A 27,390-nucleotide genomic window follows, 5' to 3' on the forward strand; every position below is an offset into this window, starting at 1 on the left:
ATCTTGTTGTTGTTCTTCCATGCTATGTAGTCTCTTGGGATTTCTACTCATAGCTTTGAACGCTGGACTCATAGCTTTAAAAACTGGTTTACCCTTCAGTCGGCATACCTTCGCAAGATGCCCAGTCTTTCTGCAGAAGAAACACTCTGCCTTCATGTATGGACAACTTTGAGCAATGTGTTGTCCCAGGCACCTATAGCACGACTTCGACGCTCTGTTAGAATTTCCAGTTTATGAGACTTTGGGCCCCCACTGTCTTTTACTTTGAACCTGCAGGTGATTTACCTCGGTTGACTGACGACTGTAATCATTATTTAATTCTCGGGAATATTGTTCAGCCATGCCCATCGACCTCACTGTCTGACAAGCAATCTCAAAAGTCAAGTCCTTCGTCGTCAATAACTTCCTTCTGGTCGCATCATTTTTCACCCCACAAACAAAACGATCCCGTAATGCTCGGTTTTGAAAGTTTCCAAAATTACAGTGCATCGATAGCTTTTTTAATGCTACAATGTAATCACTGATACGTTCATCAGCCTTTTGATTCCAAATCCCAAAACGATAGCTTTCAGCAATTTCTAACGGTTTGGGGTTATAGTGCTGCCCCAGCTTCGTTAAAATCTCTTTAAGCGTTGTGTCCTTTGGCTCGTCAGGCACAAGCAGATTTACAAGGGTTTCGTACAATGCCGGACTCGCCTCCGATAAGAAGATCGCTTTCTTACGTTCCAACACAGCCTGGTTCTGGACTGCATTGTCTGGAACTTTGATTATGTTATTTGCAGTGAAATGCATTTCTAGCCGATCCACATACACTTTAAAATGTTCCTGCTCGTGTCTATATTCCCCCAAATGTCCGATTACACCTGCCATTTTAACCTCTAGCTGTTCACACCGTGTGCTGTATTTTATCTTGGATTTTTGTAGCTTTTTCCAAAGACAGAACTTCCAAAGTCTCTCTGTCGGCTGGCTGAATCCTTCACCAACAAAATTTAAGCTTTAAATCATCCGAAAAATCCCATCTCATCGCCAAATCACACAGCTCCTAACATGGCAGGCAGCTCTCTCGGAAGCCTCCGGAATCTGCCTGGTTCTGTTTATTATTAACTCTGCAGTTGCAGTACACAATACATCCACATCCACAGTGTGGAGCTACAAACATTACAAGCTTACAGACATTACACAAGTGATTGTCTCTCCACAGGTTCAGTGAGCATAGGCACTGAAGCCTGGTCTGCTGATTCCCAGAAGATTTACAGGATCAGGGCACCTCGCTGTGTAGATCCCTCCTTCTCTCTCCCTCGGTCAGTGTAGCTCTCGTTGACAAGTAGCAAGACGAAAGTTCTCTTCAACTCTCCCCTCTCCAAAGCTTTCTTTTTTAAAAAGTCAAAAACAATGGGTAATAAAGGGCTGAAATGGCATTTAAAAAGCTACTGGCCAGGCCCAGGAGGTTGGCTGGTTGTAAGCAAGCTTAGATACCTTTCTTCCACCAATGTACCCAATGTTTTATTACCGATATTATGCCTTTTACTACAATAGAAATGATTGCCAATTGCCGTTTACGCGTCCAATTCAGTTTGTCGCACCGATCTAATCACTCCCAGGGCTCCGTCTGTCTGTACGGCTGAAATCTGAAAACTGTTCAGTTATAAAACAGCCCAAGGGGGATTTCCATTAACAGACAGGTGCTGCAGACAGGCACAGTTCCAAGATCGCGTTCTTGGGACCGATCAGGCAAAAAAGACATTGTGCAACTCGACACACACACAAGACTGAAAAAAAAGTAAAGATCCACCTTCTGACAGGCAGCATCTGTGGAAAAAGAAACAGAGCTAAGTTTCAAGTCGATTACCTTTTATCTGAAATGGAAGATGTTAGAGATGTAACAGGTTTTAAACAAGTAATGAGGTGCCATGACTTAGCTGGTCAAAGCACGTATCTAATAAAGATGAGATTCTAGGTTCAAATCCAAGCAGTGCCTTTTGGTTGTCATGACCCCAAAGAGTGACTGGTGCGCCTGAAATGTCACTTCAATGCCATACTTAAAATTGCATTGTTACCTATAAGAAAATCTGCACAGGGAATGCATCCCGACATGTGTCAGGATGCGGCCCCCAACCTGAAAGATTCTGTTACTGACCCTGTCTAACATTGTGGAATCAGGAGGGGCTGTGAGTAGCAAGCCTTTGGCAAGTTAGGGATGCATCTGGGGCAAGCCAATATCAAAATGCCTAGAAAATCTGGAGGAAGTCTACCTCTCCATCTCCCCCACCCCACAAAATAAATCTTTGGTGCCACCATGTCTGGGAGCCATTTGTAGGCAGTGTAGCTGAAAGCATAACATTACAAAGGTGATATTGATAGATTAAGTGAATGAGCAAAACTGTGACAGATGGATTTCAATGTAAGCAACTGTGAGGTTATCCACTTTGGACCTAAAAGGATAGAACAAGGTACTTTTGAAATGGTGAAAAGCTGAAAGCAGTGTAGGTCCAAAGCGACTTGGAGGTTCAGGGACATAGATCAATAAAATGTCATGAATAGATACAGAAAATAATTAAAAATGCTAATGGAATGCTGGCTTTTATATCTAGAGGACTAGAGTACAAGGGGGTAGAGATTATGCTGCCAGTACAAAAACCTGGTCAGACCACACTTGGAGTACTGTGAGAAATTCTGGGTACCACACTTTAGGAGGGATATATTAGCCTTGGAGGGAGTGCAACGTAGGTTTATTAGAATTTACTGGACTTCAAGGGTTAAGTTACGAGGAGAGATTACACAAATTAGGGTTGTATTCCCTAGAATTTAGAAAGTTAAGGGCTGATCTGATCAAAGTTTTCAAGATGTTAAGGGGAACAGGTAGAGTAGATAGAGAGAAACTATTTCCCCTGGTTGGGGTCTAGGACTAGAGGACATAGTCTAAAAATTAGAGCCAGACCTTTCAGGAGTGAAATTAGGAAACACTTCTACACACAAAGGGTGGTAAAAGTTTGGAACTCTCTTCCGCAAACGGCAATTAGGCTAGGTCAATTGTTAATTTTAAATCAGAGTGGATGCATTGGTTGTTGTCTTCCAAAATTCCATAGATTCTAGAACCGTTCCCATGAATTGGAAGGTAGCTAATGTAACTCCGCTTTTTAAGAAAGGAGGGAGAGAGAAAACAGGGAACTACAGACCAGTTAGCCTGACATCAGTAGTAGGGAAAATGCTAAAATCTATTATTAAGGCCGTGGTAACAGGGCATTTAGAAAATAATAATAGGATTGGGCAAAGTCAACACAGATTTATAAAAGGGAAATCATGAGGTTGTAACTAGTAGAATAGATAAGGGGGGTGCCAGTGGATGTGGTGTATTTAGATTTTCAGAAGGCATTCGATAAGGTGCCACACAAGAGGTTATTAAACAAAATTAGGGCTCATGGTTTTCTACTGTCGATTTAACGACAAGTTAAGTGTCCTGTGAGATGACATTAGTTGTGATCTAAGAGCTAAGATCACATAATCAGGTGGGCTGCGAAAAGTCTGTCATCGTCCACCCCTTTAGGAGTCACGCTTGATCGCATCCTGTCATATAGATAACATCTTGAGAACCTTGGGAAAAAACTAAAGAGTAGGGTCAACTTGATCCAGAAACTCGTCGGATCCACATGGGGAGCAGATGCTCAAATCTTCCGTACAGCAGCACTCGCCCTGGTGTACTCTACAGGGGAGTACTGCTCTCTGGCATAGTTATCAAATCCGCATGTCAAATCCATTGATGTCCAGCTGAATTCGACTGTGAGAATTATCACCGGTACTCTTTTACGACACCAACACCTTGGCTGCCCGTGCTTGCAAACATCGCACCACCACACATACGTCACAAAGGTGCAGTCTCCAGAGAATACAACCGCTACAGCAGCAAAGACATGCTGATCCAGGCTGACTTGAACAACCTACCGCCAACCCGTCCCAAATCTAGAAGGCCATTTTGGACCATTGCCGAAGCCCTTCAGCAATCTCCCTTCAGCCTTGATGACTGATGGCGAAATGCTTGGAAGAACTGCGACATACAGAATGGATTCCTTATAGTGGACCCCACAGGATCAAACCTTCCTCGCAAACAGTGTTCAATCATCAACTGTCTCAGAACTGGTCATGGTAGATACTACCACCTTCTCCATAGGTGGAAGATTAAAGCATCCTCATCATGTGACTGTGGAGTTCCTAATCAGACCCTGGAGCACATCATTGAGCACTGCCCTCAGAGGAAATTTGCAGGCAGCCTACAAGATATCCATGCTGTTACACCGAAAGCTGTGGCCTGGATAGCCAACTTAGATGTTGACATTTGATTTGCTTTGCTACTACCATATGAAAGGGGGGCTCATGGGCTTGGGGGTAATATATTAGCATGGATTGAGGATTGGTTAACAGACAGAAAACAGAGAGTAGGAATAAATGGGTCATTTTTGGGTTGGCAGACTGTAACTAGTGGGGCACCACAAGGTTCGGTGCTTGGACCTCAGCTATTCACAATCTATAGCAATGATTTGGATGCGGGGACCAAATGTAACATATTTAAGTCTGCTGCTGATACAAATCTTGGTGGGAATGTAAGTTGTGAGGAGGATGCAAAGAGGCTTTAAGAGGATATACACAGGCTAAGTGAGTGGGCAAGAACATGGCAAATGGAATATAATGGGGAGAAATGTGAAGTTATCCACTTTAGTAGGAAAAATAGAAAAGCAGAGTATTTTTTTAAGGGGTGAGAGATTAGGAAATGTTGGTGTTCAGAGGGACCTGGATGTCCTTGTACACAAATCACTGAAAGTTAACATGCAGGTACAGCAAGCAATTAAGAAAGCAAATTGTATGTTGGCCTTTATTACAAGAGGATTGAGTACAAGAGTAAAGACGTCTTGCTGCAATTATATAGGGCCATGGTGAGACCGCACCTGGAGTATTGTGTACAGTTTTGGTCTCCTTACCTAAGGAAGTATATATGCCATATACAACGAAGGTTCACCAGACGGATTTCTGGGATGGGGTGATTGTCCTATGAGGAGAGATTGAGTAGATTATGCCTATATTCTCTAGAGTTTAGAAGAATGAGAGATGATCTCGTTCTTACAGGGCTCGACAGGGTAGATGCAGGGAGGAGGTTTCCTCTGGCTGGGGAGTCTAGAACCAGGGGTCACCGTCTCAGAATAAAGGGTCGGCCATTTATGACTGAGCTGAGGAGAAACTTCTTCACTCGGAGGGTGGTGAATCATTGGAATTCTCTGCCCTATAGGGCTGTGGAAGCTCAGTATTTGAGTATATTCAAGACAGAAATCAATAGATTTTGAATATTAAGAGAATCAAGGGATATGGAGATAGTGCAAGAAAGTGAATTGGAGTTAGATCCGCCACTATCTTATTGAATGGCCAAATAGCCTACTCCAAATTCTTATGTCCTTATGTTAGCTTTTTGTTAACCAAAGGTATTAAGGGATATGGACTAAAATGTCTTATTCAGAGACGGTGACCCATGATTCTAGACTCTCCAGCCAGATACAGCTTGGAGCCTCATGTTTCCCATTGGGGATGTCTAACTAAGCTTGATTGCGCCAGATCCCAACTGAGGGCTGGGACGCGGGCACTTCGCACTTGGGGAGCGTCACCTGCGATTCCGTGCTCCTTTATGTCAATAGGAAGAGGCTCCAATCTCATGAGGCCATACAGGAAAGATTGGCATAAAGCTGGGACCTGGCATATCTGGATCCTGGCCAAGATTAGGGTAGTTTCAGTAGTCTCCCAACAAAGTTACAGCAAGAGTCTGCCAGAACGGCCATGGATTTTCAGCTTTAATTTTAAAAAGCAGCATATCTGAAGTTTAATATAAATGAAGTGGTTCAATATCATACGTGGCCATTTCCAGCTATTGCATAATTTCACAGGAAATTACTATATTAGAAAAACAATGTAGGACCTAGGCAAAGGCAGTAGGATTCAGACAAGTAAAACTATATTTACCCTATGGACATGTGAACATCATGTTATGTATATATAGTGGGAGTTCATATAAATTCTCAAAATGAGAGAGCTATTAATGCAGTGACTGTCTTCAATGGGTGTAGGAGAGAGAATGAAGTGAGTTTTGAGGTTGCGGTTGACTCCAAGATGTTATGCTTGGAACTAGAAGTTCAGAACCATCCACAATTGGTGGTAGACCTGTTAATACAGCCAGGTCTGCACTACCCCAATACAGTGTTGATTATTGACTAATCAGTCCAACTCACCAATTAAACCAGAAAGGATAGCAAGGTTACCATGGGCTGGGATTTTTCCCCATCTGGCTCCATCCAACTTTGCAAGCTTTCCCGCCCCCCGATATTTAGGATGGTTCTAGATGTAGAATCAAGGGAAGCTTTACCAGTGCTCTGAATTCTAGGCAGCGTGATTTTAGCGGATTAAACTTTAATGAATACTTCTACACGCACTTGGGAGCACCCAAGCTAGAAGTCTGCCAACCTGTGCCAAAAACTCTCTGTACTTAGTGTGTCCCTACGGGGAGAAAGTGTACATTCTATTTGACAAACAGGAATCCTACAGATCTCATGGCACTATTCAAAATAGAGCAAGGAGTTCTGGCCAATATCCATATCTCAAGCACCACCAAAACAGAAGAACTAGTTATTTCTCTCATTAACTTTTTGTGGAACATAAAATTATCTGCCACACATGTCTACATAACGAGTGACTAAACTTTAAAAGTAATTCATTTGCTGTGAAGCACTTTGGGATATTCTGAAGGTGTGAAAGTCACTATATGAATTCAAGTTTTTTTTTTAAAAACATGGCAATAGGTTTTCCATGAGTGTCAAATACTCAGCTAGCCAAGAAATGCAGGTATAGAACAAAGTATTATTGTACAAATAAAGATCCAACAGATATATATGAGTACATTTTATTTAGGAGATGTGGCAAATTATCGCTAACACTTTTCGAATGCAAATGTACAAAATATAGCGGATAATTTCAGGCAGATAGTAAAACCAACTTTAAAACAAAATCAGTGAAGTAGGAACTATCAGAATTGCTTTTCAGATTCACTTTATTTACAATAGACAAAATAAAATGTTTAAATGTGTACTTGCAATGAGATAATAATATCCAATGAGAGTCTATTGCCCTCATGAAGACAGTGACAGAATTTAAATCTATCCAATTCTTCAGCCGTAACAATGAAGGAGCAATAGGAAGTTGTTTATCGATGTACACAAGGCAAATTATATAACATTTGGCAAAAGTAAAAATTTATATTACAGTGGATTTTGTACCAATCAGGAAGCAGCCTTTAACCAGTTCTCCAGACCAAAGAAATTTAAAGAGCTGAAGCTTGTAAGCTTCTCGGAACGGGGAGGATGGGATGGGCAAGGGGGAGAAAGGGGGTGGAGACTTGTTTTATTGTGCATGGGAGGGGGAAGTCTCACATGTTTGTGTGTATGGAGGAGTTGTCACTTTTGGGAACTTGCATTACTGCGTAATCAGATGCAGTCCACTCACTGATTTTGACATAAGTATCCAGCCCTAGCTCCAAAGGTTGGACAACTCTAATATTATACATACAACTGAAAAGTGTCGAGAAGAAAAAATGCAAACCTTCAAAAGGTATTTTAAATGAAATTTAGTAAGTGAGCAGAATATTCACTCATGCCATGTTTCCTGACTTTTCAAAGAAAGTACAACTTCAAAAGAAAAGTTACAGTATAACATTATCAGGAAAATTATAAAATGGATAATTTTCCTATAGAATAAAACAAACATTTTTAACACTCAAAACAGATTCTGCAGAGGTCATGTAGCTCAAGCGCTGAACTGCCCACTAGAATGCAAGCTGCCAGTTAAACTTGCACTTCATTTGAGCAATTCTCATTCAGGCCACTAGATGGAGCACCATCAGAAGAAAAATGTTCTTGTTCAAGATGGTAAATTGGACATGATCCATCTCCACAATGACTTCTGTTGGCCGTTGGTGCAGTACAAATGGTGCACTAACCCCCAGCTTCATCGGCTGGCAAGAGAATATTTGGTACCAAGTGTCCTGCAAAGGGAAGGGAAAAGAAAAAGAAAAAGAAATAAAATAACCTATTTTGCAACTGAATTTCTTTTACAATTTATATAGAAGTGTTAACCTTTTTAGTCTCACAATTCTCATTACATTCATCTGAGAAATTTTATATTGTGCAAAGGACATATTATGCTGTAGGATGGAGATAGCTGTTTGCATAATACCTTGGTTCATTCATTAAACTCTATTAAGTTTGGTAGCAATCAGAACTCTCACTGTTTGATCAAATGCAGTGCACACACAGAGGCCCTGTTTGTCTGGGCTCCAGTCAAGGCTTCCTATAGGCTGGGTAGAGATTGTAACATTCTGTAGCAGCGTGACTGTGCCTGCAACTCCCGTGTCTGTGTTCTCAGAGTCCTTCTTTGAGCGTTGGGCAGGGTACTCACTGGAAATCACACAAGGAGAGGAATGTCAGATTAAGAGATATTCAGAGTTTCAGACAACGCCGCCTTTCAGCCTTCACTGACGCAACAAAAGGTTAACTTCACCCTCCAACTCTCAGAAAAATAATTACCATGGTCTTTGTCTATAGCTGCCAGTAATGCAGCTTTTATCTTAGCTATAAAAGCAAGAACTAACATTGTCCATCACAGATATTATATTCAACCTCCCTTCCAATCCCCCAGGAAAAAAGTTCATTCCAAAATGGAAAACTGCCAGAAATCCAGTTATACAAAGTAAGACTCTAGAATGTGCTCCAAAACACCAACACATCTCAAGAGTGGAGATGCTTGTGCTTTGCTCTTGCGATTTAGGCCATCATTGCAACCTTTAAACATATAATGACCGTCCAACATATTAGTGGTTATGGGATCTAATGTCCTACAGCAGGGTCTGCTTCTGGGATGCAGGCGGAGGAGACTGGACTAAAAGCTCTCACCTCGGGCATCCAATACCATTTGTGCATTTCCTGGGGTTTCAGAGCGCTCCTGCCTGAAACAGAGGGGAGGAGTTTAATTTTTATATATTTAATGCGGGAATGCCATTAGAACACTCCATGTTGTGTTCCTGGGATTGTGTCAGTCAGATGACTCAGACCACTGAAGAAAGCAGACATTGGAGGATATGCTGGCCATTCAAATTGGAAGATCTGAAAGAAGGTTGCCAGTAATCTCAACATCATGTGTCTCAAGATCTGGCATGTATATAGCTATATATAGTTGCCACCAGAGGGCATGACTGCAGGAGTCCTACGGGTCACCCGCACCTTGTGCTGTGCCGGTATAAAAGGATTGCTAACTTATTGTTTAGGCACTCGAGTTATAATAAAAGAGACCTAGGTCATACTAGTTTCAGCTTACAGTACTCGGCCTCGTGAGATTATTTCATACACAATAACTGGCGACGAGTAAAGAAATACGAACTTTCATGTGACCATGGCTGCCATTGGTATTTTAGAAATATTTGTTGATCGCCTTGACCAGTACTTCATGGCCAACAGACTGGAAGGAGCAGACAACGCCGTTAAACACAGGACTGTCCTCTTCACCGTTTTTGGGTCCAAAATATACGGAATCAAGAATCTCCTCTCCCCAACGAAACCATCACAGAAAGAACACACTGAGCTATGCACACTGGTCGGCGACCACTTAAAACCGAAGGAGTGCATCCTCATGGCCAGGTATCGCTTTTACACGCACCATTGCACTGTGGGTCAGGACGTGGCGGGATTTGTCACCGACCTGAGACGTCTTGCTGGGTCCTGCCAATTCGGAGCTGCGTTGGGGGAAATGCCGCGGGACTTTTTCGTGCTGGGAATCAGCCATGAGGTCATTCTTCGCAAGCTGCTGGCTGCCGAAAACCTAGGCCTGAGCAGAGCCATCACGATCGCCCAGGCATTCATGTCCACGGACGACAACACTAAAGTGATCTCTTCTCAACGGGACCGGCAAGTATTGTACACAAACTAAAGTCACCAGCATGCAGAACTGCTCATGGCTAGGCTAGTTTGCCTGCTGCTACAAGACCTGGAGTGACTCAGAGTCCGCCACCATGGGTGAATGCGAATCCATTAGCACCTTGTTGGCACTGCAGGGGCAATCATCAGGCTCATCAGTGCCGATTCAAGCACTACGTGGGCAAAGGCTGTGCAACGATGGGGCACCTCCAGCGAATGTGCAGACGTGCTGCGATACACCACGTGGCAGAGGATGATCGATCCGGCGTGGATCACGCAGAACAGGCAACTCAGCCTGAGGAAGAAGTGCATGGGGTGCACACCTTCACCATTAAGAGCCCTCCTATCATGCTGGAAGTAAAGCTAAATGGAGTTCCAGGTTCTATGGAGTTAGACATGGGTGCGAGTTAGTCAATAATGAGTCAGAAGACTTTCAAAAAATTGAGTCAACTAGGTAGAGGCCTAAACTGAGTCCCATCAAAGCAAAACTTCGTACCTACACCAACCAACTCATTCCAGTCATTGGAAGTGCAGCTGTGAAGGTGTCGTACGACAGAGCTGTGCATGATTTATCCTTATGGATTGTTCCAGGCAATGGCCCAACGCTGTTTTGCAGAAGTTGGCTCCAAAAAAATCTCAGATGGAACTGGGATGACATCAAAGCCTCGTCATCAGTGGATGACACCTTGTGTGCCCAGGTCTTGAGCAAGCTCCTCTCGCTATTTGAACCAGGCATCAGCAACTTCACGGGAACCAAGGTGCAAATCCATCGAGTCCTGGATGCACGGCCTGCCCATCACAAGGCTCGGGCAGTTCCTTATATGATGAGGGAGAAAGTCAAGATTTAGCTGGACCGACTTCAACGTGAAAGAATCATTTCGCCTGTTGAGTTCAATGAATGGGACTGGCCCATCGACCCAGTTTTGAAAAGTGATGGCACGGTCTGAATTTGCAGGGACTACAAGGTGACAATCAACCGGAGTCTCGCTACAGGACCAGTACCCACTACCGAAGGCAGACAACCCATTTGCAACGCTGGCGGGCGGGAAGTCGTTTTCCAAGTTGGACCTGACCTCCGCCTACATGACTCAAGAGCTGGCTGAATCCTCGAAAAAGCTGACATGCATTAACACGCACAAGGGACTGTTTATTTACCACCGATCCCCCTTTGGGATTCGTTAGGCTGCTGCAATATTCCAGAGGAACTTGCTAAAATCCGTCCAGAGGACTGTCGTGTTCCAAGACAACATCCTGATCACTGGTCGTGACACCACAGAACACATACACAACCTGGAAGAAGTCCTGCGTCACCTGGACAGACTGGGGCTCAGGCTGAAATGCTCCGTGAGTTTTCCTGGCGCCAGAGGTTGAATTTTTGGGAAGGAAGATCGCAGCTGTTGGCATCAGGCCCACGGACTCCAAGACGGGGGCCATCAAGAATGCATCTAGACCCCAAGATGTGACGGAGCTGCGTTCGTTCCTGGGACTCCTCAATTACTTTGGTAACTTTCTACCTGGGTTGAGCACGTTGTTAGAACCTTTGCACATGCTGCTGATTAATATTTGTTCATCTGTTCCAGGAAGATAAAGGTCAGCACCGTGTGGGGCCCCAGGCGGGCATAGTATGGCGTAAAACCTTTCCACAGGCTGAAGAATGCTGTAATGACTGGGTTTGAGGTAAATCTCAAGAGACAGCCTTCGAGAAGGCTAGGAACCTGTTATGCTCTAATAAGTTACTTGTACTAGGTGACCCATGCAAATGATTAGTGCTAGCTTGTGATGCCTCATCGTGCAGGATCGGTTGTGTGCTACAGTAAGCCAATGTATTGGGGAAGCTCCACCCGGTTGCATATGCGTCCAGGAGCCTTTACAAGGCTGAAAGAACCTATAGTTGAAAAAGAGGCCTTAGCGTGCGTTTATGCAGTTAGGAAAATGCACCAGCACCTATTCGGCCTGCCATTTGAGCTCGAAACTGACCACAAGCCACTCATTTCATTGTTCTCTGAAAGCAAAAGGTATAAACACCAATGCTTCAGCCCGTATCCAAAGATGGGCACTGACACTATCCACGTACGACAATGTTATTCGCCACAGACCAGGCACCGACAACTGTGCTGATGCACTCAGCCAGCTTCCACTACCCACCACCGAAGTTCAAATGGAACAGCCTGCAGACTTGGTAATGGTCATGGAGGCTTTTGAGCGCAGGGTCACCCGTCACGGCTCGCCAGATCAAAATCTGGACCAGCCAGGACCCGGTGCTATCTCAATTAAAGAGTTGTGTCCTAAGCGGGAACTGGTCAGCCATTCATGGGGAAATGCAGGGCGAATTTAAGCCTTTTCACCGCCGCAAAGATGAAATGTCTATTCAGTCCAACTGCTTATTATGGGGTAATTGCGTGGTTTTGCCAAAAAAAGGCAGGGAGACCTTTAAACTCGACCTCCACAGTACACACCCAGGCATAGTCATGATGAAGGCTATTGCCAGATAGCATGTGTGGTGGTCCGGCATCGACTCAGATCTTGAATCATGCATGCACCAATGCTACAGCTGCTCACAACTGAGCAATGCGCCCAGGGAGGCTTCCTTGAGCCTGTGGTCATGGCCCTCCAAACCATGGTCCAGGATTCATGTGGATTATGCCAGTCCTTTCCTCGGGAAAATGTTTCTCGCAGTTGTGGATGACTACTCTAAATGGATTGAATATGTGATAATGTCATCCAGCATGTCCACAGCCACCATTGAAAACCTCAGGGCAATGTTTGCCACTCATGGCCTGCCCGACGTCCTGGTCAGTGACAATTGACCCTGTTTCACTAGCTCAGAGTTCAGCGAGTTAATGACCCGCAACAGCATCAAGCAGGTCAGGCCTGCTCCTTTCAAGCCCGCCTCCAACGGCCAAGCGGAGTGGGCAGTCCAAACGATTAAGCAGAGCCTGAAGCGAGTGACGGATGGCCCCTTGCAGACCCGCTTGGCTCGCATTCTGCTCGCTTATTGGACACGGCCCCACTCGCTCACAGGGATCCCGCCTGCTGAACTTCTTATGAAGAGGGCCCTCAAGACAAGGATCTCCCTAGTCCACCCAGATCTCAATGAATATGTGGAAACCCGGCGGCAAAAAGCAGAGCATGCATCATGATCGCGCAGCTGTAACTCGTGATATTGATGTGAATGATCCCGTTTGTGTTCAACTATGGTCCAGGTCCTAAGTGGGTTGCTAGCACTGTTTTGGCCAAGGAGGGGAGTAGGGTGTTTGTAGTCAAATTGATAAATGACCAAACGTACAGAAAGCATATTGATCAGACCAGGTTGCGTTTCACCGACAACCAGAAACAAACGGAAGACGACATCAACATTGACGACCCACTTCAATACACACAGACACAACCAGCAATCGACCCTGCTGCCAACCATGAAGAAGAACCTGTCCCCCGGGACAGTCTGGCCAGACCCACTGCACCGCAGCGCAGCGATGCCCTGACCGGCTCACTCACGCCCAGTTTCGAACTGAGACGATCAACCCGGGAGCAAAGGGCCCCCGACCGTCTCAACCTGTAAATAGTTGTATCAAAGACTTGAGGGAGTGATGTTATCTATGTAGCTAAATATAGTTGCCACCAGAGGGCGTGATTGCAGGAGTCCTACGGGTCACCCACACCTCGTGCTGTGCTGGTATAAAAGGCTGGCTACCTTATTGTTTAGGCACTCTGGAGTTATAATAAAGAGACCAAGGTCATACTAGTTTCATTACAGTACTCGGCCTCGTGAGGTTATTTCATACACAATACATGCGTTTCAGAATTTTATCAAAACCAGCAGGGCAGAATAGCTGAGTTCAAGGCTGCCTGGTTGTTATTTTTCACGGGAGGCTGGAGACACAGGAACCACACAGCAGCAGAAAGTGAAATCATGGGCAGTAGGCCAAAACTTCAAATTACATGAAACCAGAAATTCAGCCAGGTTCAGGTATGCTCAAGTCAGCTAGGTTTCAAAAGGCACTGGTGCAGCAGTGCCCAGGGAGGGGCAGGGGGGCAAAATCAGCCTTTAGGTGTTAGCTTATACTGTATATTCAAAAACAGAAAATAGAATATTTCTTTTTGGCAACTTGCTTTTATTCTCTTCCACTCATTTGATCTTCCCATAATAATATGCACCATACAGGGAAGTAAGCAATCTACTCCCTGGCCTCTGTCACAGAACATGTACAAGTGTAGCCAGGAACAAACTGGCCTCAAATTTGAGCACATAATTACTTGCATATAATTCACTACTGTTCAATCATGAATCTTCATCAGCAACCAGGAAGCTGGTATTTCACATGCGTTTAAGCACTGTACTGTGCTTACAAATGAAAGAAGGTTACTCACTATTTCCAAAGGTGCAGATTGCCAGCCCCTCCCGCTGTCATGAAGATGTCTCTGTTTTGTGGCAAGTGGCGGACCTGCCAGATGGTGGATTTATATGCCTGGGGAAAGCAGCAGACACACAAAACATACTGTGTTTATAAAAGAGAAACAGAGCAACACCACCTGTCCCACTGATCAACAGCAACAATGGAGACCTGGGGCACATACTTTACTGAAAGTAATTAGCTACTTTCAAAATACTATTTTTCTGATCGTACACAAACCTTCCATTTCACCACAATAATCAGCACGTGACATCTGCATTACATACTGGACACAGACGGAGCTGTGGTGGCAACTTTAAATGGGAGCGGGTGGAGCATAAAACCCAACCAACACCATCAGTGTGAGGCTCCTTCCATTTTAACTCTGAGGCCTCATTTGTATCTGATTGGCATGCTGCCCACTTTCAGGGCAGGATTTCCAGTGGGACTTTAGAAGCCTATTGAAAAGCATAAATAAACCTCTTAAAAAAGGTAGGTTGCATTCACTTATAGGGGGCAAGATTTGATAAGACCCGAAAATGGACACCGTGATGAGAGATATGCCCACGTCCAATCAGAAAGCACAGGCAGCACATCAATTTGGTACTGCCTGCTAATCATCATGATTGTGGCGCACAGCCTAGCAACGAATGCGCTGCCAACAGGCTGTGTGCTCAGCACGGGCCCCAAGTTCGCATCATTGGAGTGAAGCTGGCTTTACTTAAAGCTAGCCTGCTTCTTTTCAAGGCAGTCTCTAGCTTTTAAAACTGAATTGCCTTCCGCATGTAAAAAAAGGCTCGGTGCTTCAGCACTAACAGAAGTGGCTCCCAGGGAAGGGAAAAGGCTCCCAGGGCCTCAGACCCAGCACTCCAGCTTTGTGCAGGGGTCAACACTGGAAGAGAGGTCCTCTACCCACAGGGGCCAGGAAGCCTTCCAGAAAATACGACATGGGACCAGATCATCGAGGCTGTCACTGCCAGTGTCACCCCCACCACCTGGCTCCAGTGCCCAAAGAAGCTTCACGACCTCAGACCAATGCATCTTCAAATGCCATCTCCTACCAACTGCACTACTAGCCTCACACATTACTCAATGCATGACCCCCCCCCCCAAAAAAAAAAAAATCACTCACCTACCAACAATCTCTACCAAACACGAGGCACACCTCCCATTCCTAGTTTCATCTCACCCAGTTGGAGGAGAAGGTGCAGGCCATTCTTGGCAGGGGCACAGTTGAGCCATTGGCCAGCAGAGATGCTGGTATCCTAACAAGTTATCCTCCTTCTCACATCCCACTTCCTCCTCATCCCACCATGTCTTCTGATTTACAAGGTGTAAGCATGCACCTCTTGCTTTACCACCCTCCCCCTCACCACAACCCTATCCTTGTGCCTTTTTTAACTCTAGACACCCCAAAGATCCAGCCTGCCCCAATGAAAGGAGAAAGAAGAAACACAGTCACTCGATTTGACACTCCCAGCCACCAGCTCCGAGATCATCCTGAAAGGACATTTGCAGTGCATGCCACTGAAAGTCAGCAGCCATCCACCAGCCATGCTGCAGCCAGTGGGATAACACTACGTAACGTCACTAGGATAGGGAAAGACACACACAAAACAGTTACTAAGGGATTGCTTAAGGGCGATTAGTTGATTTTTGATGAAATATTGGATGGATAGATGTATAAAGTTGGATTGGAAAGTTTGCTTTGTGGTGGCTTTTATTTCAGCATTGTGGCCAAGAGAACGCTGTGATGGTCAGTAACAGAGGGAAGGTAAGGTGTGGGACAGATGCTGAAAGGGGAATTGGAGTTGTGGTCACTGGTACCGCAGGCAGAGGATTCCATCCCAAATATCTTGGTCAGAAAAAGGCTGCCTGGATTGCCTTCTTCCGCTTCCTCCTCCCTCTGCGAGCAGTTTGTCCCCTTCGCTCCCTCTGTTTCACCTGCATGTGTATTCCAGCTCAAGGGGGACTCCAATTAGAGCCTCCAGGACTGGGACACAGAGTCCTTCCTTTAAGAGCCAAAGCCATGCAAATGTCCAGCAGCATTTCCTGCACACTAACAACTTTTTAAAATGTATTGCACCAAGCCACTACTCTAAAAAATATTTTTTTTTAAATCCAAAAGCAAAAATCGAAACTTACTTTAAAAGATGTGTATATCCCTTTATGAAGCTCTGGCAGTGTCGCTGTTGTACAACTGCCCGCACATTCATCCACGCGTGGTTTGGAGAGTGCAGTATCAAGAGCGACAATGTCCGAAATCACAGATCGTGCGTCAATTCAGGTGCTGCACATCGATTGATGTCACGATCTGCATCATTTAAATTGGACGGCGAGCACAGGCAATGGCAGTGCTGCCGACCTGCCCAAAATGGCAGCCGCCGCATTCCGCGTCGAAAACGAGGTGGCTGCCATTTTTCCAGCAATACCAGTCTTAACGGCTGGCACTACACCTCCCAATTTCGTGGCCATAGACTCTTACAACACAGATAGATGCCTATTGGCCCATCATGTCTGCGTCGGTTTTTTGAAAAAGCTATCCAATTCGTCCCACAGCCCCTGCAAAATATATCCTTTTCAAGTATTTATCCAATTCCACTTTTGAAAGTTACTATTGAATCTGCTTCCATCATCCTTTCAGGCAGTACATTCCAGATCATAACTCTCTGTCTAAAAGGAAAATTCTCCTCATTTTTTCCCCCCTGGATTTTTTTGCCAATTATCTTAAATCTGTGCCCTCTGGTTACCAACCTTACTTCTAGCAAATTTGTTTGATCCTGCTGCAAGGCAGAAATAAGCCACAAGGCTGCCCCCAGGTTCTCGGACCCCTTCCTGGAGGTTAAAGTGGAAGAGTTCAGAGCAAGAGGCCGGTTTTGTTGGGACATAGATGGTCAGTTCCAGGAGCATCACCTCCAGGACTGGGATTCAATGACCTGACCAGAGCAGCGGGGGTGAATACAGCTCTTCCTTGCTCAATCTCTCTGCACAACACCTGGCAAAGGTGCTTCTACCCATTGCTAGCACTCTGGACACGTTCCTCCCCTGCCTTACATCCTTCTCCACTCGTCACAAGGGGACATTATACCATCTGTCTTTCCAAACACACTCACCTCTTGCTTGTTGTCTTTACAGCAGCCAGTAACGGCATCCTATTCTCACAAGGTAGCAATTACTGCACAAGGAACTCCACTGAGCATTAGAAAAGTAGCCAAGTGGTTGAATGTTCTGCAACTTCAAAAGCTTTTTATTCTTCACTGTGCTCCCCATCTAAATCAGGAAAGGTTTTGGGACCTAAATCAGCAGCAGCATCGGAGGAGCAGAAAGAAAAAAAAAATCCAGGAGTGACATCACAGGACAACTGGTAACTGATTGGAGCTGAGCCGAACCCGAGTGGGAACGAGAGATGAGCAACTTAACACGGGCTGAATTTAAAAGAGTGACATCAGACTAAAAAACCTAAAGTGATGTGGGCACAAGGGAAGGAGCTGATTGGTGAGTAGCTGGTGAGTGTTTTTTTTTAAAGTTTAAATTTATTTCTGCTAAGTAAGTTCATAGTCTATTACATGGGGTCATGGCAGGACAGTTCAGACCCAGAGTGTGCACTCTGTGCCATGTGGGAACTCCAGGACGGACAAACATGTGCAGAAAGTGTAAATCGGCTGGAAAGCTCGAGTTCCGAGTTTCGAAGCTTGAACAGCAGCTGGAGTCATTGCATATGCATCCGTGAGGCTGAGAGCTTTGTGCAGCTTAAGAGTGTGCAGCCAGAGGGGGAAATGGGTGACCATCAGACAGAAGAGGAGGTAGGTAGTTCCGGGGTCTCCAGAGTGCATCTCATTCTCCAATCAATATTCTGTTCCAAGTAGTGGGGAGGGTGATGGTTCCTCTGGAGAGTACAGCCAGAGTCAAGTCCATTGCAGCACGGGTGGCTCAGCTGTACAAGGGGGAGAAGCAGAGTGGGAGAGCAATAGTGGTAGGGATTCGATAATCAGGGGAGCAGACAAGTATTTCTGCGGCTGCAGACGTGACTCCAGGATGGTATGTTGCCTCCTTGGTGCCAGGGTTAAAAATGTCTGAGCGACTACAGATCACTGAGGAGGGATGGTGAACAGCCAGAGGTCTTGGTCCAAATCAGTACCAATCACATAGGTAGAAAGAGGGATAAGGTCCAGCAGGCAGATTTTAGGGAGCTAGGAAAGAGATTAAAGAGCAGGACTTCAAAAAGGTAGTAATCTGCAGATTACTCCAGGTGCCATGGGCAAATGAGTATAGAAATAGGAGGATAGAACAGATAAATGCGTGGCTGGAGAGATGATGCAGGAGGAAGAGCTTCAGATTCCTGAGGCATTGGGACCGGTTCTGGGGGAGGTAGGACCTGTACAGGCGGACAGATTACACTACAACAGAGCTGGAACCAATCAATATCCTTGCCGCGAGGTTTGCTAGTGCTGTTGGGGAGGGTTTAAACTAATTTGGCAGGGGGATGAGCACCAGGATGAAACATTAGACAGGGGAAATAAAGTGCTCAAAAAGGTTTGGGAGAGGCAGAGAGCACTGAAGTAAGTAATAGTAAGGTATTAGGTGAGAATACAGGATGGTCTAAAATGGGTTTACAGTGTATGTATGTGAACGCACGAGGCGTAGTAAACAAGGTAAGTGAGCTGCAGGCACAAATAACCACATGGGAATATGATGTTATGGCAATAACTGAGACCTGGCTCAAAAAAGGGCAGATTAAGTATTAAATATTCCTGGTTATAAGGTGTTCAGGAAAGATAGGAGCTGGTGTGGGAGTATTGCTTAAGGAGAATGTTAGTGCTGGAGAGGGAAGATGTCCTGAAGGGGTCATGGACAGAATCTATATGGCTAGAGTCAAGAAATAATAGCAGTGCCATTACACTGGTAGGTCTATTCTATAGAGCACCAAATAGCAGGAAAGATAGAGCAGCAAATTTGCAGAGATTATATAGAGAGGTGCAAGGACTATAGAGCAGTAATAATAGGGGACTTCAACTATCCTAATATAGACTGGGATCGTAATATAGACTGGGATCGTAATAGTGTGAAGGGCAGAGATGGGGAAGAATTTCTAAAGTGGCTTCAGGAGAACTTTCTTGATCCAGTACGTTTCCGGCCTGACGAGGGAGTAGGCATTCTTGGTTCTGGGGAATGAGGTAGGTCAAGTGGAGCAAGTGTCAGTAGGTGAACATTTAGGGAACAGTGATCATAGTATCATAAGGTTTAAATTAGCTATGGAAAAGGACAGACAGGGAGAAAGTGAGAGTAAAATTGTTTACAAAAACAACTTACAGTGCCTTTAACGTAGTGAAACGTCCCAAAGCGCTTCACAGGAGTATTGAGAGATAAAATAGTGACACGAGCCACATAAGTAGAAATTAGCATGAAGGGCAAGAGGTACGTTTTAAGGAGTGTCGAAGGAGGAAAGGGGTAGAGAGGCGGAGAGGTTTAGGCAGGGAGTTCCAGAGCTTGGGGCTTAGGCAACAGAAGGCACAGTTGATCAATTATAATCAGGGATGCTCAAGAGGGCAGAATTAGAGGAGCGTAGACATCTCAGGAGGGTTGTGGGACTGGAGGAGATTACAGAGATAGGGAGGGATTTGAAAACAAGGATGAGAATTTTGAAATCAAGACGTTGCTTAATCAGAAGCCAATGTAGGTCAGCAAACACATGGGGTGATGGCTGTGCAGGACTTGGTGCAAGTTAGGACACGGGCAGCCAAGTTTTGGATCACCTCTTGTTTACTTAGGGTAGAATGTAGGAAGTCAGCCAGGAGTGCATTGGAATATTCAAGTCTAGAGGTAACAAAAGCATGGATGAGAGCTTCAGCAGCGGATGAGCTGAGGCAAGGGCAGAGACGGGCGATGTTACGGAGGTGGAAATAGGCGGTCTTAGTTATGCTACGAATGTGATCGAAAGCTCATTTCAGGGTCAAATATGACCCCTAGGTTGCGAACAGTCTGGTTCAGCCTCAGACAGAAGTTGGGGAGATGGATGGAGTCAATAGCTAGGAAACGGAATTTGTGGTGGGGTCCGAAAACAGTGGCTTTGGTCTTCCCAATATTCAATTGGAGAAAATTTCTGCTCATCCAGAACTGGATGTCGGACAATCTGACAATTTAGAGACTGTGGAGGGATTGAGAGAAGTGGTATTACAGTAGAGCTGGGTGTCATCAGCATACATCTGGAAACTGACGCTGTGTTTTTGGATGATGTCGCCAAGGGGTTACATGTAGATGAGAAATAGGAGGGGGACCAAGGATAGATTCTTGGGGGGTACCAGAGGCAACAATGCGGGGGCGGGAAGAAAAGCCGTTGCAGGTGCTTCTCTGGCTACAGTTGGATGGGCAAGAATAGAACCAGACGAGTGCAGTTCCACCCAGCTGCTCGACAGTGGAGAGGCGTTGGAGGATAGAGTGGTCAACCATGTCAAAGGCTGCAGATAAGTCAAGAAGGACAAGGAGGTATAGTTTGTCTTTGTCACTATCACAAAAGGTGTAATTAGTGACTTTGAGGAGAGCCGTTTTGATATTGTGCGGAATCCGGATTAGAGGGATTCAAACATGGAATTGCGGGAAAGATGGGCACGGATTTGGGAGGCGACAACACGTTCCAAGACGAGAGGAAAGTGAGTTTGGAGATGGGGCCATAGTTTGCAAGGACAGAGGTCGAGGGTTGAGGACAGCAGATTTGAGGGAGAGGGGGACAGTACCTGTGGAGAGAGAACCGTTAACAATATCAGCTAACTTGGGAGCCAGAAAAGGAAGTTAGGTGGTCAGCAGTTTGGTGGGAATAGGGTCGAGGAAGCAGGAAGTGGGTCTCATGGACAGGATGAGCTCAGAAAGGGAGATCGGAGAAGCTGGAGAAAGATGCAAGGTCAGGGAGGATACTTGGAGGAAGTTTAGCCATTGATACTGAGCCACATAATCTCAAGTGGCTCAGTGTCAAATTTTGTTTGATAGCATTCCTGTGACGTGCCTTGGGACATTTTACTATGTTAAAGACGCTATATAAATACAAGTTGCTGCTGTCATCTGCTATTGTCTAGCCTGTCAGTATCCTGCTAACTCTTGTCCCTTTCAGCACCTGGACACCCTCTCACAAAGAGATCAGTACAGGTGAAATGGCAGCAAGACAGAATATGTCCTCATACAGCCCTACTCCAAATGGTAGAGCTGATTAAAATAATTCCTTAATTGTTTAAAAATTAATGCGAGTGACTTTCTAAAGCTACACCAAAAAGGAATAACTTCAGGCTAGACATTAAAAAGCCTTCAGTAACCAAAATGTGTTGAGCCAGTTCTCCAAATTAGGATTTATAAACAATAAACGTCACAAGTTTAAGGTCTGCCTTAGATAATCTCTTGGATACATCGGCGCTGGTTACTGCCCAAGTGGTCGGTGTATTTTACTTGTCATACAGCCCATACCTAATAATACAATAGTGTAACCCAGGGATGTACAATAGGCCCTTCTTATGATCTGAACTGGCCTAGAAATTCAGGTGTATTCATTTTTGGGCACCCCCCTCCACACACAAATGGAGGGGCCCGAGGAGCCCCGGATATTAGGCAACAGACCTCATTACCGAGAGGCCAGCGTTGCAGGAGGAGCACACCGGAAAGAAGGTATGAAGCTTAGCTGCTGCGAGCAGTTGGAGGTACATGCGCCTGCACTTCTGCCTGCCATTTTCTGGGCCTTAGGAGGCCGCCTAGCACCTGAGAAACAGGTGCAGCGCGGCCCAATATCTAAGCCCATGTCTTTCACACGAACCCTCGCTTGCATTGCTCCAATCTTTTTACAGGTGAGCTGAAGGCCGAGGTGACGCAAGGCTAGATGCAAACTGTTCAGCTGCTTTATTTTATAGACAGCAAAACGGACAAACAGAAACAACGGTCAAAGCAAATTCCACTTAACTCAATCTGGCTCCTAGTCTTGAAAAGGGAGAGGGGGGGGGCGGTGTTGAGAAAGATCATAATCTATGCACCCTGATGCTTCCTTCGGCTGACTTACTTGCTTTTGGCACACCTTTGTCTCTAGATAACTTCTAATTGCAAGACCTGATCTGCTGCATTTTTGGTTTCTAATCACAGATAAAGAGATGTATCTCAAACACAGATTTGCGCTTCCTATTCTGATTCCAGGAAGCAAAAGGGCAGGTTTGACACCTTCCCACACAAGGATTCATTCAAAATCAACTCTCTGGAGTATATTCTCCACAAACACCTCATGCCGTAACCACATGAACAGAACCGTTTTCACCGCAGAGAATATTGGTTTGGCCACCTATGATTAGATGACAATTTGGTTAATGTGCTTGGTCAACCTGGCTAATATGGGACTGGTGGTGGGGAGAGGATAGATCCTCACTGTATCAGTTTAAAATTGACTGAGTTGCAACATCTCCCAGACTGGATCATCTGGCTTTAACACACATTCCTCAATTCCTGCAGCCTTTAGCCTTTAGCCTTTCTTTCCAAACCTGTGCCAGTTCACTTTGTTTTAAAACAGAATACAATCTCCAAATCCTGTGAAGAAAAATAGAATATTCAAAAATGTGACTTTATAATATGCATGAATCACTTGCTCACAGGTTACAACATGAATGTTGCACTCAATCATTATTGGGTGAAATTCTGTTTTTATTTTCCAATTAATCAAGCCGCGTTAAGTTTTAGTTGCACGCACAGCCCAGAATTTTCCTTTAATATTTATGTGGTAGACCATTTAGGAAAGATTTTTCTGACTCCACTAACTGAGATAATGTTTATTGTTTGGCTGCCATGAATTAACTGAATAGTTGACATATTATCCTATTATAGAGTAAAATAAGTGGATATTTGATATACTATTCAGGCAACACTTTAAATGACTACGCTATAGGGCCGATTTTACAAAATAATGCTCCTGGTAGAGGGCTGATTCCAATTGGGCTTCTGCCACGAAAGCTACTTGTGTTGTTTGATTAGATAGTTCCACGGCAACCTATGCACTTGGTTATTAAGGAGTCAAATAAAACCAAGGTACTTTCGATTGGAGCCAGGAAACAACATTCAACATCAATCCTTATAAACCAAGGAAACACTACTTTCTCAGAATTAAATACCTTTTCACTGACTGAAGCAAACCCCGCTGTTGGGTGCTGGGTCCTCATGTCAAACACATGGAATTTTCCCTCCAAGGAAGTGGCCACCAGTTTATTCATGGTGATATCTTTTCTGTCAAACTCGACACAACAAACCTGCAAAAACAAGAAAGGTCCCATATGCAACATACATATCTGTCAATGTGGAAATTTTAATATCACAAAAAGAATTACTTACTATACCCACAGAAATGTTCTGATTTAATAGATTGGCTGTGGGGAAAAAGTAAATTTAGAATTCATGGAGAATGTTATTGACTTTTTTTTGTTGGCAAATGGCCAAAAGATTCTGTTAATTATTTAACTCCAAGATAATGGCAATAATGCAAAATAAGCCTGAAGTATCTGTTGTTGTGGTTGAAGACTAAAGGCACAACCAGTAACACTAGAGGCCCATCCAAACATGCCCTGCTCATATGCCTTTGCTAAACCAAGTGTCATTCTCAGCAAATTTGAACAAAAAACATGCATTCAGTGGTTTTCAAACCACCAAATCGCTATCTCCGTAGAGAGAACAGAGTTCAGAGGAAGGGTTCATATCTAAAACATCATGACTGTTTGCTTCACAGATGCTGCCTGATCTGCTCAGTGTTTCCTGCAATTGGAAAAAGATTCCCTCAGGAAACTTTAATCCAGAACTCAAAAATCCAACCTAAAGCTGCTTTGGGGACACGCAGTTTCCATAAGAACATAAGAAGTAGGCCATTTGGTTGATCTGATCATGGACTCAGCTCCACTTCCCTGCCCGCTCCCATAACCCTCATCATTCAAAAATCTGTTTATCTCCACCTTAAATATATTCAATGACCCAGCCTCTACAGCTCAATGGGGCAGAGAATGCCATAGATTTACAACCCTCAGAAGAAATTTCTCTTCATCTCAGTTTTAAATGGGTGGCCCCTTATTCTGAGACTATGCCCCCTAGTTTTCGTTTCCCTCATGAGTGGAAATATCCTTTCTGCATCCACCTTGTCAAGCCCCCTCATTATCTTATATGTTTCGATAAGATCACCTCTCATTCTTCGAAACGCCAATGAGTATAGGCCCAACCTATCTTTATAAGTCAACCCCCTCATCTCCGGAATCAACCTAGTGAACCTTCTCCGAACAGCCACCAATGCAACTATCCTTCCTTAAATACTGTACGCAGTACTCTAGGTGTGGCCTCACCAATTCCCTGCACAGTTGTAGCAGGACTTCTGTTTTTATACTCTATCCCCCTTGCAATAAAGGCCAACATTCCATTTGCCTTCCTGATTACTTGCTGTATCTGCATACTAACTTTTTGCGTTTCATGCACAAGGAACCCCAGGTGCCTCTGTACAGCAGCACTTTGCAATTTTTCTCCATTTAAAAGATAATTTGCTTTTCTATTTTTTCTGCCAAAGTGGATAACCTCACATTTTCCCACATGCCAACTCACTTAGCCTGTCTATATACTTTTGCAGATTTCTTGCGTTCTCCTCACATTTTGCTTTCTCATTCTATCATCAGCAAACTTGGCTACACTACACTCGGTCCCTTCATCCAAGACATTAATATAGATTGTAAATAGTTGAGGCCCCAGCACCAATCCCTGTGGCACCCCACTAGTTACTGTTTGCCAACCGGAAAATTACCCATTTATCTCAACTTTCTGTTTTCTGTTAGTTAGCCAATCCTCCATCCATGGTAACATATTACCCCCAACCCTGTGAACTTTTATCTTGAGCAGTAACCTTTTATGTGGCACCTTATCGAATGCCTACTGGAAATCCAAATACACCACATCCACTGGATTCCCCTTTATCTACCATGCACGTTACATCCTCAAAGAATTCCAACAAATTTGTCAAACACTATTTCCCTTTCATAAAACCATGTTGACTTTGCTTGATTGAATCATGCTTTTCCAAATGTCTTGTGACTGCTTCCTTAATAATGGACTCCAGCATTTTCCCCAAAGACAGATGTTAGGCTAACTGGTTTAGTTTCCTGCTTTTTGTCTGCCTCCTTTTTTAAATGGGGCGTTACATTTGCAGTTTTCCAATTCGCTGGGATCTCCCCAGAATCCAGGGAATTTTGGTAGATTACAACCAATGCATCCACTATCTCTGCAGCCACTTCTTTTAAGACCCTAGGATGCAAGCTATCAGGTCCCAGGGACTTGTCCGCCTTTAGTCTCATTATTTTACCAAGTACTACTTCTTTAGTGATAGTGATTGTATTAAGTTCCTCCCTCCCTATAACCCCTTGATTATCCACTATTGGGATGTTTGTGTCTTCTACCATGAAGACTGATACAAAATATTTGTTCAAAATTTATTTCCCTGTTCCCCATTATTAATTCCCCAGTCTCATCCTCTAAGGGACCAACATTTACTTTAGCCACTCTTTTCCTTTTTATGTACCTGTAAAAACTCTTGCTATCTGTTTTTATATTTCATGCTAGTTTGATTTCATAATCTATCTTCCTCCTCGATTATTTATTTTAGTCATTCTTTGCTGGCTTTTAAAAGTTTCCCAATCCTCTGGCCTCCCACTAGTCTTGGCCACTTTGTGTGCCCTCGTAATCAATTTGATACCATCCCTTATTTCCTTAGTTAACCACGGATGGTTATCGCTTCTCGTCCAGTCTTTCCTTCTCATTGGAATATATTTTTGTTAGGAAATATCTCCTTAAATGTCTGCCATTGCTCATCAACCGTCCCATACTTTCATCTATTTTCCCAGTCCACTCTAACCAACTCTGCCTTCATAGTCTCCTTTATTATTTAAGCTTAGGACACTGGTTTGAGATCCACCTTTCTCACCCTCCAACTGAATTTGAAATACAACCATGCTACGGTCACTCATTCCTAGAGGATCCTTTACTAGGAGATCGTTTATTTATCCTGTCACATTACACAGTGCTAGATCCAAGATAGCCTGCTCCCTGGTTGGTTCCGCAACGTACTGTTCAAGGAAACTATCCCAGATACACTATGAACTCTTCCTCAAGGCTACCCTGGCCAATTTGCTTTGTCCAATCAATATGAAGGTTAAAATCGCCCATGATTATTGCCATTCATTTTTTACAAGCCTCCATTATTTCTTGATTTATACTCCGTCCAACAGTATAGCTACTGTTAGGGAGCCTATAGACTACACCCACCAACGACTTTTTCCCCCCCTTATTATTCCTTATCTCCACCCAAACGGATTTAACATCTTGATTTTCTGAGCCAATATAGTTTCTCACTAACGCACTGATCTCATCCTTTATTAATAGAACTACCCCACCTCCTTTTCCTTTGTCAGTCCTTCCGAATTGTCAAATACCCCTGAATATTTAATTCCCAGCCTTGGTCACCTTATAGCCATTACAGCGACGTGGTTGCAAGATCATACCCATTTGTACCATCAACTCATCTATTTTGATACAAATGCTGCATGAATTCAGATTTTTAAAATTATTTTTTTTTTAAAACCCATTTTTTCCTGCTTTGACCCCACTTTCTGATTCACATTTTAATGTTTATACATTCTGTCCCTTCCGATCACGCTCTGATTTGCATTTCCCCTAGTGCTACCCTGCTCTATTGCCTTCTCCTTATTCTTTGACTTTTTAAATTTCCGCTCACCTGACCCCTCCCCCCCACTAATTAGTGTAAAGCCCTCTCTACAGCTCTAGTTATTCGATTCGCCAGGACCCTAGTCCCAGCAAGGTCTAAGTGGAGCCCCTTCCAATGGAACAACTCCCTCTTACCCCAGTACTGGTGCCAGTGCCTGTGCCCCATGAACCAAAACCCATTTCTCCCACATCAATCTTTGAGCCACGTGTTTAACTCTGATCTTATTTACCCTATGCAAATTTGCTCGTGG

General features: G+C 44.3%; 1 protein-coding gene across 1 annotated transcript in view; it reads right to left on the reverse strand.

Moving 5' to 3' along the window:
• Positions 1-6,934: 6,934 nt before the first annotated feature.
• The window catches only part of dnaaf10 (dynein axonemal assembly factor 10), a 44,319-nt gene continuing 23,863 nt past the window's right edge, over positions 6,935-27,390 (reverse strand). Inside the window, exons 6-9 of the mRNA XM_070888770.1 lie at positions 23,509-23,643; positions 14,361-14,458; positions 8,260-8,480; positions 6,935-8,068 (exon numbers count right to left, since the gene is read on the reverse strand). Coding sequence (XP_070744871.1) covers positions 8,273-8,480; positions 14,361-14,458; positions 23,509-23,643 — 441 coding nt within the window. The 3' untranslated portion in view covers positions 6,935-8,068; positions 8,260-8,272. The remainder of the gene's footprint in view (positions 8,069-8,259; positions 8,481-14,360; positions 14,459-23,508; positions 23,644-27,390) is intronic.

This window comes from Pristiophorus japonicus, chromosome 9, assembly GCF_044704955.1.
Source record: "Pristiophorus japonicus isolate sPriJap1 chromosome 9, sPriJap1.hap1, whole genome shotgun sequence".
Taxonomy (NCBI): Eukaryota; Metazoa; Chordata; class Chondrichthyes; family Pristiophoridae; genus Pristiophorus; species Pristiophorus japonicus.